We start from the raw sequence: 16572 nt of genomic DNA, 5'->3' as shown, positions 1-16572 counted from the left end.
TCCCCCTCTGCCTGAGATTCCTAGCAGGATATATATATAGGATATATATGTATATATATATATATATAACACACACCACACACATCGCGCCCTCGCTCTCATATATATTTTTTTATATAGAGAGAGAGAGAGAGAGAGAGAGAGAGAAACAAAGAAAGGAAAATGGATAAAATCTTTAACTTATTTACTTCAGTAAATAACAAGATGCATATTTTCTGAGTTAACACATTCCTAAAATAGATATGCACTTAAAAAACATATATTAAAAGAAATGTAATTAACACAAATTTAGGGGATTGAGTTAAAGTTCTGGGAAATGAAGACATCTGAGGGAGATCTTATTTTCCATTCACTGACATTAGAAAACATGGATAAGATTCCAAAGTCACGATAAAGAAAAGATCATAATCAAAATTCAGTGCCCCTGTCTGGCTTGTGAGCTGGCAAATCTCTTTTCAGCTCCCTTGGCTGCAGGGCGGGGAGGAGCTCATCTGGATATAGGATTGGCACTGAAGTCATGGGATTCTCAATCCCATGAATAGCACCAGATCAATCCAGGTTCCTGCCCACCAAACATAGCCAAAATTGTGAGTAGCAGAATTTGTGACAGGCTCTCTAGCCTCCTCTTGGGCTTACTTCCTTGTACATACTGGTGTTTTCTAGTTGGAATAGATATTTTTCTCTAGGAAGAAAGACATCAGATTACCAAACAAAATGACAGGTGTCCATGCCCAGCATGTGCAGCCAGCAGGCCAAAGAAGATGCTTGTGCATAGAATAGAAAAGGAGGAAAGTTTACATAAACATATTTCCCTAAATGTATTCTGAAGCTTAATGCCAGACCCAGTGAGTATATTAGAGAATTCAGGGCTGCACATGTATTGATTGCTTAGACAAAAGGACTGAAGGACTGAGTTGGGTCTGAGACTTGGTGGGGAGAACATGAGATAGAATGGATGGGAAGAAATGAGTTTTGGGGGGCGGGTGTTCCTTCACTCACCTTTATTCACACCTGGCTCAGTCCCACTCCAGACCTTTCCTCACTTTTCAACTACCCAAGTATAACTGCCTCCCCAAACCAGCTTAGGGCTAATATCCCAGGTTCAGGGGGTCTTGAGTGGAAATAAGCTTTGGATGAATCATGATCTCTGGTTTGATGGGTCTAAATGCTCCAAGTTTCCTAAGTGGTAAGCTTTGTGGCTCTCTATTTCAGATCAATTGTTTCCATGGAACATTATTTGGAGACTGATTCTAGGTATAATTCTGGCTCTGCTGGTGATATTTATCATGGTGCCCAGTGTTGATCTACATATCAGATTACAAGGTAAGTACGTTTGAAAGGCAGGAGATGAAAAAGGGGGTGGGGAAGCTTAAGCTGCAATAAGTTTAGTTAACATTCATTACTACAGTTTCAGAATTTTTTTCTTGTGATGAGAACTTTTAACTTCTACTCTCTTAACAACTTTCAAATATGCAATACAATATTAGCAACTATTGTTGCCATGCCATATATATATATATATATATATATATATATATATATATATATATTCCCATGAATTATTTAATTTCTAACTGGAAGTTGAGATGTATATCTATATCTATATCTATAGAGAGAGAGAAAGAGAGATATTATTGATTTCAGAGATGAAGAGGGAGAGAGAGAAACATTAATAACGAGAGAATCATTGATTGGCTGCCTCCTGCCTCCTACAGGGCCCCTAGTGGGGAAACAGCCCACAACCTGGGCAGGTGCCCTTGATGGGAATCAAACCTGAGATCCTTCAGTCCACAGACCGATGCTCTATCTACTGAGCCAAACCAGCTAGGGCAATGTTGGTATCTTTTGACTCCCTTCACCTATTTGTGCATTCTCCCATGCTCTTCCTCTGGCAACCACCAATCTGTTCTCTGTATCTATAAGTTTGTTTTTGTTTGTTAAATCCACCCAAGAACATTCTTTTTATTGATTTTAGAGAGAGAGGAAGGGAGAAGGAAAGAGAAACATCCATGTGAGAGTGAAACATGGATCAGTTGCCTCCCAAACATACCCCAATGAGGCATCAAATGCGCTACCTAGGTCTGTGTCCTGATTAGGAATCAAACCAGTGACTTTTGGGTGTACAGGAAACCACTCCAACCAATTGAGTCACTCTGGCCAGGGGAAAACTTGTTTATTTTATTTTATTTCTTTTAGATTCCACATGTAAGTGAAATATTACTGCATTTGTCTTTCTCTTTCTGATTTATTTCACTTAGCTTAATGCCCTCAAGTTCCATCCATGTTGACCCAAATGGCAAGATTTTATTCCTTTTTATGGCTGAATAATATCACATTGTGTGTGTGTGTGTGAGAGAGAGAGACACATTTTCATTCATTCATTCATTGATGGACATTTAGGTTGTTTCTATATCTTGGCTATTATAAATAATGTTGCAATGAACATAGTAATGCATATATTTTTAAGTTAGTGTTTTCATTTTCTTCAAATAAATATAGTCATACCTCATTTAATGATGAGGATACATTCTGAGAAATGCATCATTAGAAAATTTAATCATTGTATGAACTTATAGAGTGCACTTACACAAATCTAAATGGTATAGCTTACTATATACCTAGGCTATATATGTTATAGTTGATTGCTCTGTAGGGAAGAAAAACATCATTTTCCCTCTATCTTTTTTGGGTTTTGGTTGAGACATCGCAGTAATAAACACACACACACACACACACACACACACACACTTAACAGGAGAAAAACAAACCAAAGTTTAATAACATGTATACTTCTTATATACATGAGAGAGACCCAGGAAAACTGAGTAATTCACCAAAACAGCTAAAGCCAACACCTCAAATACCATCTTCAGCTGAAGACTAAAGAAGATTTGGGGGTGGGTTGGGGTTACCAGAAAATCACAGTAAGCAAGGATAAAGTTGTGATGCATATTTAAGTCATTTTCTTCTGCACTGATAAGCATTTCTAGAGATAAGGCCATCCCCCTTTTCCTGGTACAACTAGGAAGACACCCTTACAAATGGAGATTTTTTCTTGCAAATGTAAATGCATTTTATAAAGGGTATCTTCTACTTGGTTTTCAGAGCTTCTCCCAGGTCTGCTGTCTCTTAAAATTAACCAGCCTAAAATAATTCTAATGCCAAATAGACATATTTGGAGGGTGACACATTCTGTTCCCCTACAGCTGCTAGGCTATAAATCTGTATAGCATGTTACTCTATTGAATACTGATGGCAACTGTACAACACACTGGTAAGTGTTTATGTAATGCATTGTGTTACCACATTATGATGGCTAAGACATAACTATGAGATAGAAAACTTTCAGTTCCATTATAATCTTACTAGAGGCCCGGTGCACAAATTTGTGCACCAGTGGGGTCCCTCGGCCTGGTCTGCAGGGATCGGGCCAAAACCGATCTCTGAATCCGGGGTGCGAGTGAAGCAGATTTGGGGCAACAATGCCCCAGCAGCAACCTAACCCACAACTGATTCCGTGAGGAATTGGGTTTCCCCCTCTACTGGTCAAAGCATCTGCCCCCTGGTGGTCATTGCGCATCATAGCTACCAGGCAAACAGTTGAATGGTCAGACGGTCGCTTAGGCTTTTATATATATAGATGGGACTATGGTCATATAGATGGCTTGTTGTTGACTTAAATGTCTTTATATATGGCACATGTCTGTACCCAGAAGTTGAATTGCTGGATCATATGGTATTCCTAGTTTTAATATTTGAGGAACCTCCATACTGTTTCCAATAGTGGCCATATCAATTTAGATTCCCACCAACACTGTAAAAGGCTTCCCTTTTCTCTACATCCTGGTCAACTCTTGTGTTAAAGTAAGAAACATTCAAACCTGTGAAGAATTTTTTGTGAGTTTATTTGAGCCAAGTGTCGACAGTTGCCAGGAAGCAGAATCTCAATGGATTGAGATAATGCTCTGGAGAACGGCAGTTTTGCACACTGTTTTATACATTACAATAAAAAGAGGAGAAGCAATTGGGTACATGAAATCCATTGATGAGAGATTAGGGAAACCTCTGGGATTGGATAAAAAGTAAATGAGAGACACATACTTCTTTTACATAAGTGAGTACAGGATAGTTAACAATCAATAGTTAATAACACTGAGGGGATTTTTGGTGTCCACAGAGCAGTGTCTGTGCTTTGAGGGGTCCAAAAAAAGTAAAATTACTTTGACATTCCAAAGGTATGTTATCGTAGATGCAAAAAGACAATAGACAGGCTCACTTAAGGTTAAGATTGACCTTTGTCAGGGAAGATACCGGCCAAGGACATGACTACCCACCATAAACTGCTTTTTAGTTTAAATAGTTTTAATTTCAGACCATCCTTTGTGGTTATTTTAGTTCTCTGAGTTTGCAAGGCTGCCATGCAGGCCTTCCGTGAGTTCATCAGGTTAGCATGTGGCCCTTTTTCGTCCGCATTTGCTATTGCTTGTCGTTTAATAATAGCCATTCTAACAGGTATGAGGCAATAACTCCTTATGATTTTGATTTGCATTTCCCTGTTGATCAGTGATGTTGAGCATCTTTTCATGTATGTGTTGATTATCTGTATGTCTTCTTTGAAAAAAAAATGTTTATTCAGATCCTCTGCCCATTTTTAAAATGGATTCTTTTCTATTGAGTTGTTTGAATTCCTTGTATAGTTTGGATATTAACCCCTTATCAGGTGCATGACTACAGCTGCTGTAGATTCTGAGGCTCTCTCAGACCTTGTATGGATATACCTGCTCCACACTTGCACCCTTTTATGGCAGGATTCTTCAGCTTGTATATCTTCTCTTGATTTTACAGCACACGATGCTGGCTACTCTGTCTCTCTTGTTTTCCTGAAGGTGGCTATACAGTTCTCACTATCTCACACACCCTGGCCCACTTTCTGCTCATGCTCCTTATCTACTAGTACTTGCTCTCACTGCAGGAACAGGGAGCCAGCCACAAAGTGGAGGGAGGTGTGGATTTGGCATGTGGTGGGCTGGGCATGCCAGCAGGCCAGTTTGGAAGATCCTTGGGTTAGGCCTTCCCCATAGCTCATAGGCAGGCTTCTTGATGGAAATCCAGAATGTATTCAGCAAGAACCATATCCCATTAATACCCTCCTTAAATCTTATATGCAGTCTTCTGATCTGCTCCTTCCTCCATCCCCCCACTCATGGAGCTTCCCGTTGAATATAATAGATACTCTGAGAGATAAATGAGTCTCTTTGGAAGCCTCCTGTACAGCTGGGAAAGCCAGGCATTTACTCATTGGCTTTCCCACCACCCAAGGGAAAAAATCACAGCCATCTCTTTTAGCCCTAAGCTGTTCTTACTTGGAGAGGCGGTGAGCTGGTCCTCTTATGTACTCCAATGCATCCACATTTTTTTGCTCCAATAGACTGCTGGAACTTCTTCTTTGGAAACCTGGACTCCCACAAGGCTCTCTCTTAGGTAGCTAACCGCTTAAGTCCATGTTTTACATGTGTTTCAGAACTACAGCAGAATGGATCTTCTGTGTGTTCCAGAGTCTGTACCAAAGACTGTCTGCCTAATGGATGCACAGGTAGGCAAGATTCCTTCTAGGTGCCTTGGTGTATGGCCCTGTGTCCCACAACTCCCACTTCCTGTTGTAGATGGGTGCCAAATGTTGTTGTTGATGTGGGAGTCAAAAACAAAGGACTTGTTATGCCACCATAATGCTCATGAATCTTTGTATGTGATAATTTAACCACTAAGTAAAACTGTGCCTATAACTTTCCAGCAAAAGAATGGGCACCACCCGTGGTAGTGAGCTCCCACACCATAGATTTTCATGGGAAGACTAGATAGCCCATGATACTATAATGATATAGTTATAAATATATAGATATAAAATCTGATTTTAAACAATATGTTGTCTGACACCCTTTGCTGCATGAGATTCTTACACAGAGGTCTCCAGAGCTCTCCTTCTGGCCTCTTTCAAATCTGGGTAAAATGATAATGACCAGTGCACAACAGTTGTCTCATGCACATTGATTGATGGGCCGGATGGAGAAAAAGAAAAATGAGTTGCTTTTCTCCAGGTCTATGTAGCCTCAGCCAAAAACCTGTCCCATCCTGGAAACAGCTATGCTTCTTGTCCTGGTCATCAATACCTTTAGACCTAAGACTTTAGAACCTTTAGGTCCTTTAGATCCTTTAGACTGCATCTTAGTCCATTCTTTTATTTTCCCCTAGTCCTATTCTAAATTAATACAGAGAGATGGCATTAAAATTTAGCTCTTGCTTTCTTGGTGCATTTTCCCCCAATCCAAAGTACCTTCACAGCAATAACCAATGATTATTATATCTTTTTTTCTTTAGATTGCCTCCGCAAAATGAGAAACCCTATAGTAGTGGGCATCATAATAATCCTGCTTTCAATAGGTGTAATCGCTTCACTCATTTCTTATTTGCATCACAAAAGCAGAGGTATGTGGGATCAAAAAGGTGGAAACTTCCAGAAAATATTTCCTTTTCTAATTGCCCAGTCTCTGGTAAAATATTTAACCAAAGAAGAGTGGTATTTATTTGAATTATAGGAACAATAAACACTTGGACCTCATGTCACAGGATTTGGATGCCAGCCTTCTGAATTTCATGGGTTTAATGATACAAACTGTTGATGCTTCTGCCCCTTAGGGAAAGAAAATGTTTTCTTCAGTTTTATTAGCACCAGTCCTACATCACTTCACCTAAGAAAATATGCCAATTTTTTCCATACTTTTAGCCTAGAGGAGATAGTAGTGCAGTATATCTTAAACTTCTGGCGGTCACAGATTTCTGTTAAAGACTTATGTAAAGGACCCTCTTCTCAAAATAAATTCATATGTTCCCACATATATTGATCAATTTCATGGTGTGCATGGACACATGAAACTGATTTTCCTTCTCTCTGACTCTCTTTGAGGTTGAAATTATAAAGGTAATTGTATAAGTTGGGGATAGCTGAAGCTAACACATTTGACATGTGCCCTCAGCTCTTATCTTTGAGGTCCCCCTGGAAATTATATATGTAAGGCAATGAGCAGCAAGGTAAGATAATTCTTTGTTATAAACTGAAGATATAGCTATAGCCACAACATCATGATGTGGAAGTCATAAAGTGGGGCTTGATTATTTGGAGGATTTTATTTATTAATTTTCTCCTGTGAAATGAAGACACAAATGACCTTACATCAAACCAGACTGGAAGTGCCTTTTATACTTTACTCTAAGAAAGTCCATACCTGAGTCTGGCATATTAACCATGTTAGCAAACTAAATGTCACATCCATCTGTGTCAGAGGAAATAAGCAAAATGTTAGTAGTATATTACATACTTATTGTGTGCTCTACAGATTTTACATAGATTCATATATAGTTGACCCTTGAACAACATGGGTTTAAACTGTATGGATCAACTTATATGTAGATTTTTTTCAATAAATGTATTAGAAAACTTTTTGGAGATTTGTGACAATTTAAAGAACATTATAGCTTTGATGAACATTATAGCCTAGAAATATGTTTTAAAATAAGAAAGAATGCGGTATGTCATGAATACATAAAATATGTGTATATGATTTCTCTTCTATGATTTTCTTAATAGCAGTATCTTTTCTCTAACTTTATTGTAAGAATATAGTATATAATATATATAACATACAAAATAGGTGTTGATTAATTGTGTGATCAACAAGGCTCTGGTCAACAGGCTCTGGTTTTTAAAAATTGCTATTTTTAACTGCTAGGCTATTAGTAGTTAAATTTTGAGGGACTCAAAAGTTAAAAGCAGATTTTCGGCTGTGCAGAGGATCTACGTCCCTAACCCTCGAGTTGTTCAAGAGTCAACTGTACTTACTCTTCACTGAATTAGATTTTATTGGTGATGAAATCTGGTACACAAATAAGTTAAATAGCTTACTTACACAGTTAAGTGATGGTGGAGCCGGGATCCCAGCTCAGGAAATTAAATCCTTCAGCCTTGTTTCAACAATTTTATTGTTCCTCTATGAAAAGAAATCAAATGGAAATAAAAAGAGAGAGATTTAGGCCTAGTCCTTTTGTAAAAATAGATCACTGCAAGGAAATATAGCCTGGGCACTTAGTGATTTATGAGGCTTCCAAGAGATGGCCCATAGCCCCAAGAATAGGCTGCAGGTCTCTGTCATTGTCAAAACTGACTTGAAATCCTTAAGAATGAGTCAGGAGATTAAACTTTATTTTTGCTTGTTCTTCGCTGAGAACCTAAAATTGAGTCATCGCAGTGGTCTCTGCCCACATGGCTGACAACTTCTGATAATTAGGCGACAAACCTGGTCCATCTGCTAACCTCTTCTCCAATTGCTACTGACCCTTCTCTTTACCTAAAATGGACTTTCTGCTGAAGATATTGCTTCCTCTGTAAACGTCTCATTTAGCAGCCTCCCACTCTATCTTGCCTTTTCTGGACTAATTTTCCTTCTTGGTGCTTATCAATTCAGAAATCACTTATCAATTCATTTAACAAATATGCATTGCCAGAAAGTTCCACAAGCATCGTATACCTTAATTCTGTAACATCCTATGCAATGTCTGTCATCTTTTCCATCTTGGAAATGCAGATACAGAACATCAAATGTGATTCACTGTTTTCAGTTGCTCTAGCATGTAATAAGATTATTCCTGGGATTCGAACCATGTGTCTCTTATTCTGAATTCTTTATAATAAATCAGATTGCTTTCCAAAATGTAGGTAATTGTTTCTTCCAGAAAGAGGTAGCCAGCATTTGCATCTCCAACAGAGACATTCTGCTGGGCCTGTTCTCTGTGGAATTCATGCACAGTGAAACCTTCGAGATGTACACCATTTCTTTCCAAGAATCAGTGCCAGACTACAGCCAGACTTCCTTGGTTATACTATTAGCTATTTGAACTTGGCAATGTTATTTATAAAGTCTCTGAACTATAGTTTTCTTATCTATTAAATATTGATGATACTGTATACATACTTTATAAGGTTATTTTTTTATTAAATTTGTCAATACATCAAAATCATTTAACCTGGCTTTGCACATAGTACAAGCAATGTTATTGTTTGCTATTATTATCATTATTATTAGCAATTGTTAGAAATTCTACCCTGGATCCCTTTCTGGTGACCTCATCTGGTAGGAAAACTGGGCTGCCTGTGTTTGCCATTCTCCTTCTTCCTTTCCCTCCTTAGCTCATATCATTCTGTCTTCACTTACACCCAACCATGATCTTAACTTGCCTTCTAAACAACAGACAACTCTAGTCATATAGAAAGAAAATAAAATAAAAACTCAGCTTAGATTTAAACACACACACACACACACACACACACACACTCCTCTAAGTAAATATTATTAGCATCATTGGACTATTTTATTTCCAAGTTTTTCTTCAAATTTGTTTCAAATTATTTCCTATGCTTTATGAGAAGAGGTTTGAAGTTCTCCTAAATGTTATAGTTAGAAAAATAGATGTATGTGACCAAGAGAGAGTTTGCTGACACTTCACTCTTTTGCACACTTACCCAGATCAATTTGGCTATTTTAAAAAAAATGTATGCTATTACTTTTATAAAAGGAATCTCTGACCTTAGCAAGGGCAAATAATTTCTCTCGCGTTATAGGGTCGGGGGGAATAGATATTAATTACTAGTAGGTGAATTCTTTCCCCTCCATTTGTGTAGTCTAAGATCATATGGAATATTTTGACTTATTTATCCTTATGATATGAAGGTTGAGACCAGCAATCATAATACTGCTAAGTCTTCTCTAAAGACAATATTATCAGTTATTTCAGTGACATGAATATAAGACTTCCTGACCCATGCTTCCTAATCCTCACCATCTTGGTTGTCTTTCTCTACAAGATAGAAAAGTTGTGGGAGGAAGAAATTATTCCCTACCTTTCTAAGTTCTTTCAGCTGGTATAATAATTAAATAGACATGAGACAGATTAATGGGACAAATAACAAAATTTAACTGCATCTGTGTATACAAGAACCTTACTCATATAAGAGAGTCAGAGAGCCCACATACATGAGGTTTCAAGACAGAAAGCTAAAATGAGGTGTTTATGACATTCTGAGCTAAGGAATAAGGCAAGAAGGGCAATTCACAGAACAATAATAAGAGCGGCTGTTCATTAATTAGAAGTTTGTCCTGCCCTATAGATCTGTCATATAAGGTTATCTCTGATAATAACTCATATAATGGACAAGGACCCGATTTAAATTTTTTAAGGGAGAGATAAAATTATTTGTTGCCTTCAGCTCAAAATAATCCCCAAGCCTAATTAATATATACTGGGGAGGCCTGTTCTGAACCACTTCACTAGGAATCCATGAACAATCCCATCGGGGAGGCAAATTACAGTTTATATAGGAAAGTAGGCATAGCTGTCCAGTAATGAAACAGATACCCTCACTGTTGGTAATGGTGCTCCCATCCCAAGATATATTAACCAATATTATGAGATGGGGATGTTTTCTACTTTAGAATCACCAAAAAGTATACTTTAAAGGAGACTTCTGCTCCAGATAAGAGGATGACTTTTGAGAATTGTAAGATCTCTTCCACCTCAGAGATTCTGCTCATTGTAAACTATTTTGTTTCACAATACCTCTCAAAAGGTCTGGAGTTCTTTTTATAAAAAAATTTTTTTATTGACTTCAGAGAGGAAAGGAAAAGGAGACAGAGAAATAGAAACATCAATGATGAGAGAGAATCATTGACCTGCTACCTTTTACTCGCCTCCTACTGGGAATTGAGCCTTCAATCTGGGCATGTTCCCTGACTGGGAGTTAAAGCAGAACCTCCTGGTTCATAGGTCAACTCTCAACCACTGAGCCACACTGGCTGGACAAGGCCTGGAATTCTTGAGGGCCTACAGCACCAGATTAAAAAGATGAAGGCATTAAAAAAGATGAAGACATAAAGTGTCCATTTATGCTTCAAACTGTGGCCAACTAGAAAACAAGTGTCATGCTTCTTGAATAAAAGAATGTGTATCTGTGCCTACATGCCCCTCTTCCAGACTGAGCCCAAGTATACTCATCTCCAGGATCATCCACAGGGCCCACCCTACTTCTCCCCACCCTCATATAAGCCCAGAAGTATGGAAGAATAGGGACTTGAAAAGTAAATCTATTATAAATCTGTGACCCTCCTAATTATTGCATCTCTCCTCAGTTCCTGCTTCAGATCCACATTTCCAATTGGATACTATGTGGTTGGAAGATATCACGGTGATCCTGTGTGTTCTGACTGTCTTCATCACCATGATCATTTCCTTTATTTACTTTAGATTCAGAGGTAAATGGGATGGGAAGGGAGGTAACTCAGAAGGTACCATTCACCTGACTGACCTGCAGATGTCCCAAGAGGTGACCTTTCCAGTCCTTGTGCCTTAATAGCTGGAGGAAGAAAAAAAATCTATGCCCTATGTAAGGCATAGTCCTGATTGTAGACTCCTGGAGTTTCTGCTGGTGTTAGTGCCTCAGATTTCAATGCCAGTCAGTCTGACTTCATGATGTGACAACTCTCTTAGTAAACTTTGAAGGCCCCACTATTTTATCCAAAAACACTCACTAAAGCTTTCTGTATCCTGAGCTCTTCATAAACCAGAGGTGCTTTCTTCCATTTAGATCTCAAAGGCAGAATTGAAAACTTAATATTATAGTTTCTCTTTCAGAAACTTTTAAGTGCCCACAGAAGCTGGACCAGAAACATTTCTGAACCTATGTTCACAGGAGGGCAAATAACTTTGAAACATCCCTAACTAATGCCTAAAGATGAAAGTCCTGGATTTATTGTGCTAATATAGACTTCTTATGAAAATGAAGGAAATGTAGAATTAGTCACTAGGAAAGAAAAATGTAATACTTGACACTTGTGTTCCACCAGTGAAATCTACAATCTTAAGAAGTTCCATTTAAAAAGGTAGGCAAGGCTATGCAAATATATATTTTTGATTACCAGCAGATCGCCCCTCCAATATATAGAATGCAGATCCATGGTGGTTATTATGAAAAATACAGAATGTTTATGGTTTTAAAACTTGGGGTTTATTTTTTTAATATGTTTTTTATTGATTTTAGAGAGGAAGGGAGAGGGAGAGAGAGATAGAAACATCAATGATAGAGAATCATTGATTGGCTGCCTCCTGCACACCCCCCACTGGGGATCGAGCCAACAACCCAGGCATGTGCTCTGACCAGGAATTGAACCATGACCTCTTTGTTCATAGATCTACGCCCAACCACTGGGCCCTGCTGGCTGGGCAAAACTTGAGGTTTTTAAACCACAACATCACCTACCTATACACTGCTGTTAAAGTACCTCATCCAATTGTACCACCAGAGAGTGACCCCTACAGGCCCTCCTAATTCCCGTCTAAGTTAAGATCTCTGTTATAAATTTTGACCTTATAATTTTTACTTAACCAAAAAAGACTCATACCCTAGAACCACGAAGAATGGGTACTTCTCTTCATCTTTGCATCCATTGATTCTTGCCTTTCCCTGTGGAGAGCTGCTGGATGTTGAGGTGGTCAATTAGACTAACAAGCCAAACTGAAAGTAATAGCCAAGCCTTTATCCACCTGTTATGTTATAAGAAGCCAAAAAGTAAAGTAGTGCTGGCTCCTCACTCTTCCATTTGCCCCATGGAACAGCACTGGACCAGGATCAGGTGACATGCAGTGCTGGTGGGAAAATTGTGCCTCATTACAAAGGAGCACTGAACAAAAGGCTTTGCAATTTTATGGAGCTGGAGTGGGGTGGAGTAGGAAGAGAAAGAGAGGCAGAGATGACTGGGAATGGAAAATACTGAGTCAGAGTGAAGAATGTTGTAGTCAAGACAAACCCTCCCCCCACCCCCAATAAAAAGATTTCAGTAAAGGTGACTGGAAAGGATCTTAGCTGAGGCCCCCAATAAGGTCTCCATAAGGCCTCCTGGGCAAGGAAAACAGATATGCCCCCTCGGGATGGGGGATTGAGTCCTTGACTGCAAGGCATTGACTGTGCACCAAGCCTGATGTGGAGAGGACAGCCTTTCCACACAGGGCCTGCTAGGCAATGCCTTTGCAATTTCCTGTGGTCAGACACAAGGGATCACACAGTCAGACTCCTCACTACTTCTATAATGTTGAGAAACAGTTTGTTAGTTGAGATTAAACCAATGCAAGGGACAAGTGTGTGCTTCCAACAATACAGGTTTATGCTTCTCATTCCTAGTTTCTGCTACCAAGAGAAACTGCCCAATTATTATCCCTGCATCCATAGGTATGGACTAATGATGGGGAAGGTAGTAAGGAGCCTGTAGCCAATTTATTCCACTGAGTCTGGTTTACTTATTAACCCAGTGGGATTAAAGCAGGGTTAGAGTCAAGGAGAAGTTTTACTGTCTCTCACAGTGGAGGAGACCAGTCTTGCTAAGAAACAATCCTATTTTCAGGTTCATGGGGCTGTAAGCACATTTATTGATGCTGTGCCTTAGTATCCTATTGAGACCAATGAAAAAGTTGATTTACCAACTCAAAGACTTTATCAAGTATCCAGAATTCTGAAAAAAAAAAAAAGATCAAGACAATACATTAATTGATTTGGACTAGAGATTATACAATGCAGTGAACTAAAAAGACTCAATTTATACTATTTACCATCATTTATACTCTACTAATATGTCTTTTGTTGCTAATATTATGGCGTTTGATAGCAGCAACCTCATGATAGCCTAGCCACATTGAAAATGGTCAAACTTGAAATTGAAGTGCTCTAAACTAGTGGCTAGATTTTTTAATTAAAGTAAAAATCATCAATCACCTCTCATAATTAAGTCAATTTTATTTTATAGACAAAAAATCTATAAAACATATTTTATACAATTTTTTAAATATTTTCTTTAATTCTACCAAGCTTGTGTTAGGGTACTATGATTATTCCTATTCCTTTTTTAGTAGCTATTTTCTTTGCCCATTTGTTGAATGGTCTGAGCTTTTTTCCTATGTTGAAAGTTGATTATTCCAATTCCATGTCTCTCATGTTTTACAAATTTCCAAGTTCCAGCAAGTTAAGAGGATGCATAAGAATATTTAGAAATATTTAAAAAGAAAATCCACAGACTCACTGCAACTTCTCATGTGTCTTGTGACATACACATCAGTTTTACTGTGCAATAGCCTTTTCAAAGCAAATATTGATTTACTAGTATCTGAGTTTGAGGGTGTAGAGAAAGAGGGAGAGGAGAGGTGAAGAGAGGAAGCGGACAATTCTTAATTAAATTTCACTAAGTTATCCATTTACTTCAGTTGCAAAGAGAGAATATGCAAATTAAATCAGACTCCTTTCAAGATGCCTTTATTTCTTGTAGACTTCCACCCTGCATAAATTTCCCTCTCACTGATTTAAGCTAGAGAATTCAAGTTCATGACTTCTAAATAAATTGTTTCTCATGGGTTTTCCAAAGATGTCTTTGACATCTCAAAGGAGGTACACATGTTCCCAAACATGTTTTCACTGAACTATTTGTCTTTAGTAAGATGTGAATTTATATTTTCTTGACAGGTGTCCTAGAAAGATAGAAATTAAACAAGCATCAACCATCTCATCTGGAACTCTGGATAAAGGTATACAGAGGAAGAGGAAGCCTTCGTGGCAACTTTACAAACTCAGAGACCTAAAATAACCACAGAGGATGATCTGAAATTAAAACTTTTAAACTAAAAGCAGTTTGTGGTGGGTAGTCATATCCTAGCTAGAAATCTTCTCTGACAAAGATCAATTTTCACCTTAATTAAGCCTGTCTATTGTCTTTTTGCATCTACGATAACATACCTTTGGATATGAAAATAATTTCCTTTTTCTGTACCCCTCATGTTCAGGCACCACTCTGTAGAGACCACAAATCCCCTCACTGTTATTGAGTTAATTGTTGACTGTTAACTATCCTGTACCCACCGATGTAAAAGAAGTATGTATCTTTCATTTTACTGTCTATCCAGTCCCAGAGGTTTCCCACTTTTCTTTCTCCTGCTTTTCAAATCTATCACCAGTGGATTTTATGTAACCCACTCACATCTTCTCTTTTTATCGTAATGTATTAAGAAAGGTGAAAAACTGCCATTCTCTTGAGCATTTTCTCAATCCTTTGAGATTTTGCTTCCTGGAAATTGTTGATAGCTCACAAAAATTCTCTAAAGGCTTGAATGTTTCTTACATTGACAGTGGCCCTACAATTTTATATATAACCAAGTAATTTCCAGGTGGAGGGCAGATAAAATATATTCAAATTTGCATTTCATTTGTAGCTTTTGTACAAACTATGAATTAATGCAGAAAAGATGAAAATGTAATCAGAGGATAACAAATTAAGGGAATAACTGGAATAAAATCAATAATCTACATGGTAAAATGGAAGTAACTCTGAAATTAAAAATAAATCTACATCAATAATTAAATGCCATGTCAAGCAGTAAACAATTAAAAGAAAACTACTCTCAAATTTATGATATTTACAAGAGACTTAACTAAAGCATAATGGCAGAGAAAAGTGGAAAATACAAGGATACAAAGACCAAAACCATACACTTCTACCAAAAATATATGTGGAAAGATATATTTAATATTGGGGGGAATATAATTAAAAAGAAATTAGCAGGGATAAAAAGTCACTGACAAAATGAAGATAAGGACTATATACTGAAACTTTCTAAATATTAGTGTACAGTACATATACACTAATAATGTACTCTTAAATTTATAAAGAAAACACTTAAAGAAATGCAAGTCCAATTCTATAAACATTGAAAAAGATTTTAATATGCTTCTGGCACCAGGAATTGGCAGATCAAACAATAGTACCTGCTTCATAGGTTCCTAATGATGATTACCTAATTTAATATTTGTGTAGCTCTTTTCTCAGGATATGGTGCTACAGAAATTTTATTTATAAAATAAAATAATATGTGAAAAGATTCTTAAAAGTCATCATTCAGGGTAATGAAATACAATATAATGACACTTCATCTTACCACTGACAGACTAGTAAACATTTAAAAGAATTAAATTTTGATGATTATTTGTGGAAATGGGAAATCATACATTCCTGCTTTGAAAATATATTAGTAAAAAACACTGAGAGCAATAATAGTCAACAATTTAAAAATTATTATAACATAAAAAATGAATTAAATTTTTATATTTCCATTTGTTGTAGTTCTGAATGAAATTAGAAAGAGCAAGAGCAAGACAGAAAATGATATCCTTGTAATTAGCTAGTCTATACAGTAGGTCCTCGGGTTACATCGGAGATCTGTTCCTACGACGTAACACAATTTTCACTGTAAGTTGGAACCCACCTACATAAGCACCTATGTCACTCACATGGAGCACATACACAGCAGTAATGAAGTGAAACAGTAAAAAAAAATTAAAAGAGAGAAAGCAATTCCTGACCTTTTCTTGTGGTAAATAATAAAAAACATAAAGCAAATATGTACATATGTTGAAATGACAGAATTTTTTATATG

General features: G+C 37.4%; 1 protein-coding gene across 4 annotated transcripts in view; it reads left to right on the top strand.

Moving 5' to 3' along the window:
• The window catches only part of LOC102437990 (putative selection and upkeep of intraepithelial T-cells protein 1 homolog), a 26834-nt gene extending 10819 nt beyond the window's left edge, over nt 1-16015 (top strand). For 2 of the 4 annotated variants that reach the window (XM_023748515.1, XM_014449869.2), the window contains exons 5-9: nt 1213-1323; nt 5522-5593; nt 6376-6483; nt 11235-11357; nt 14609-16015. In XM_023748515.1, the coding sequence (XP_023604283.1) occupies nt 1213-1323; nt 5522-5593; nt 6376-6483; nt 11235-11357; nt 14609-14625 (431 nt within the window). In that variant the 3' untranslated portion in view covers nt 14626-16015. The remainder of the gene's footprint in view (nt 1-1212; nt 1324-5521; nt 5594-6375; nt 6484-11234; nt 11358-14608) is intronic. The other 2 variants (XM_023748516.1, XM_023748517.1) reach the window with 2 other exon arrangements.
• Nucleotides 16016-16572: the final 557 nt, after the last annotated feature.

Source organism: Myotis lucifugus, unplaced genomic scaffold (assembly GCF_000147115.1).
Source record: "Myotis lucifugus unplaced genomic scaffold, Myoluc2.0 scaffold_1489, whole genome shotgun sequence".
Lineage (NCBI taxonomy): Eukaryota > Metazoa > Chordata > Mammalia > Chiroptera > Vespertilionidae > Myotis > Myotis lucifugus.
The sequence above is the reverse complement of the archived record's forward strand: the minus strand, read 5'-3'. Positions and strand labels throughout refer to the sequence as shown.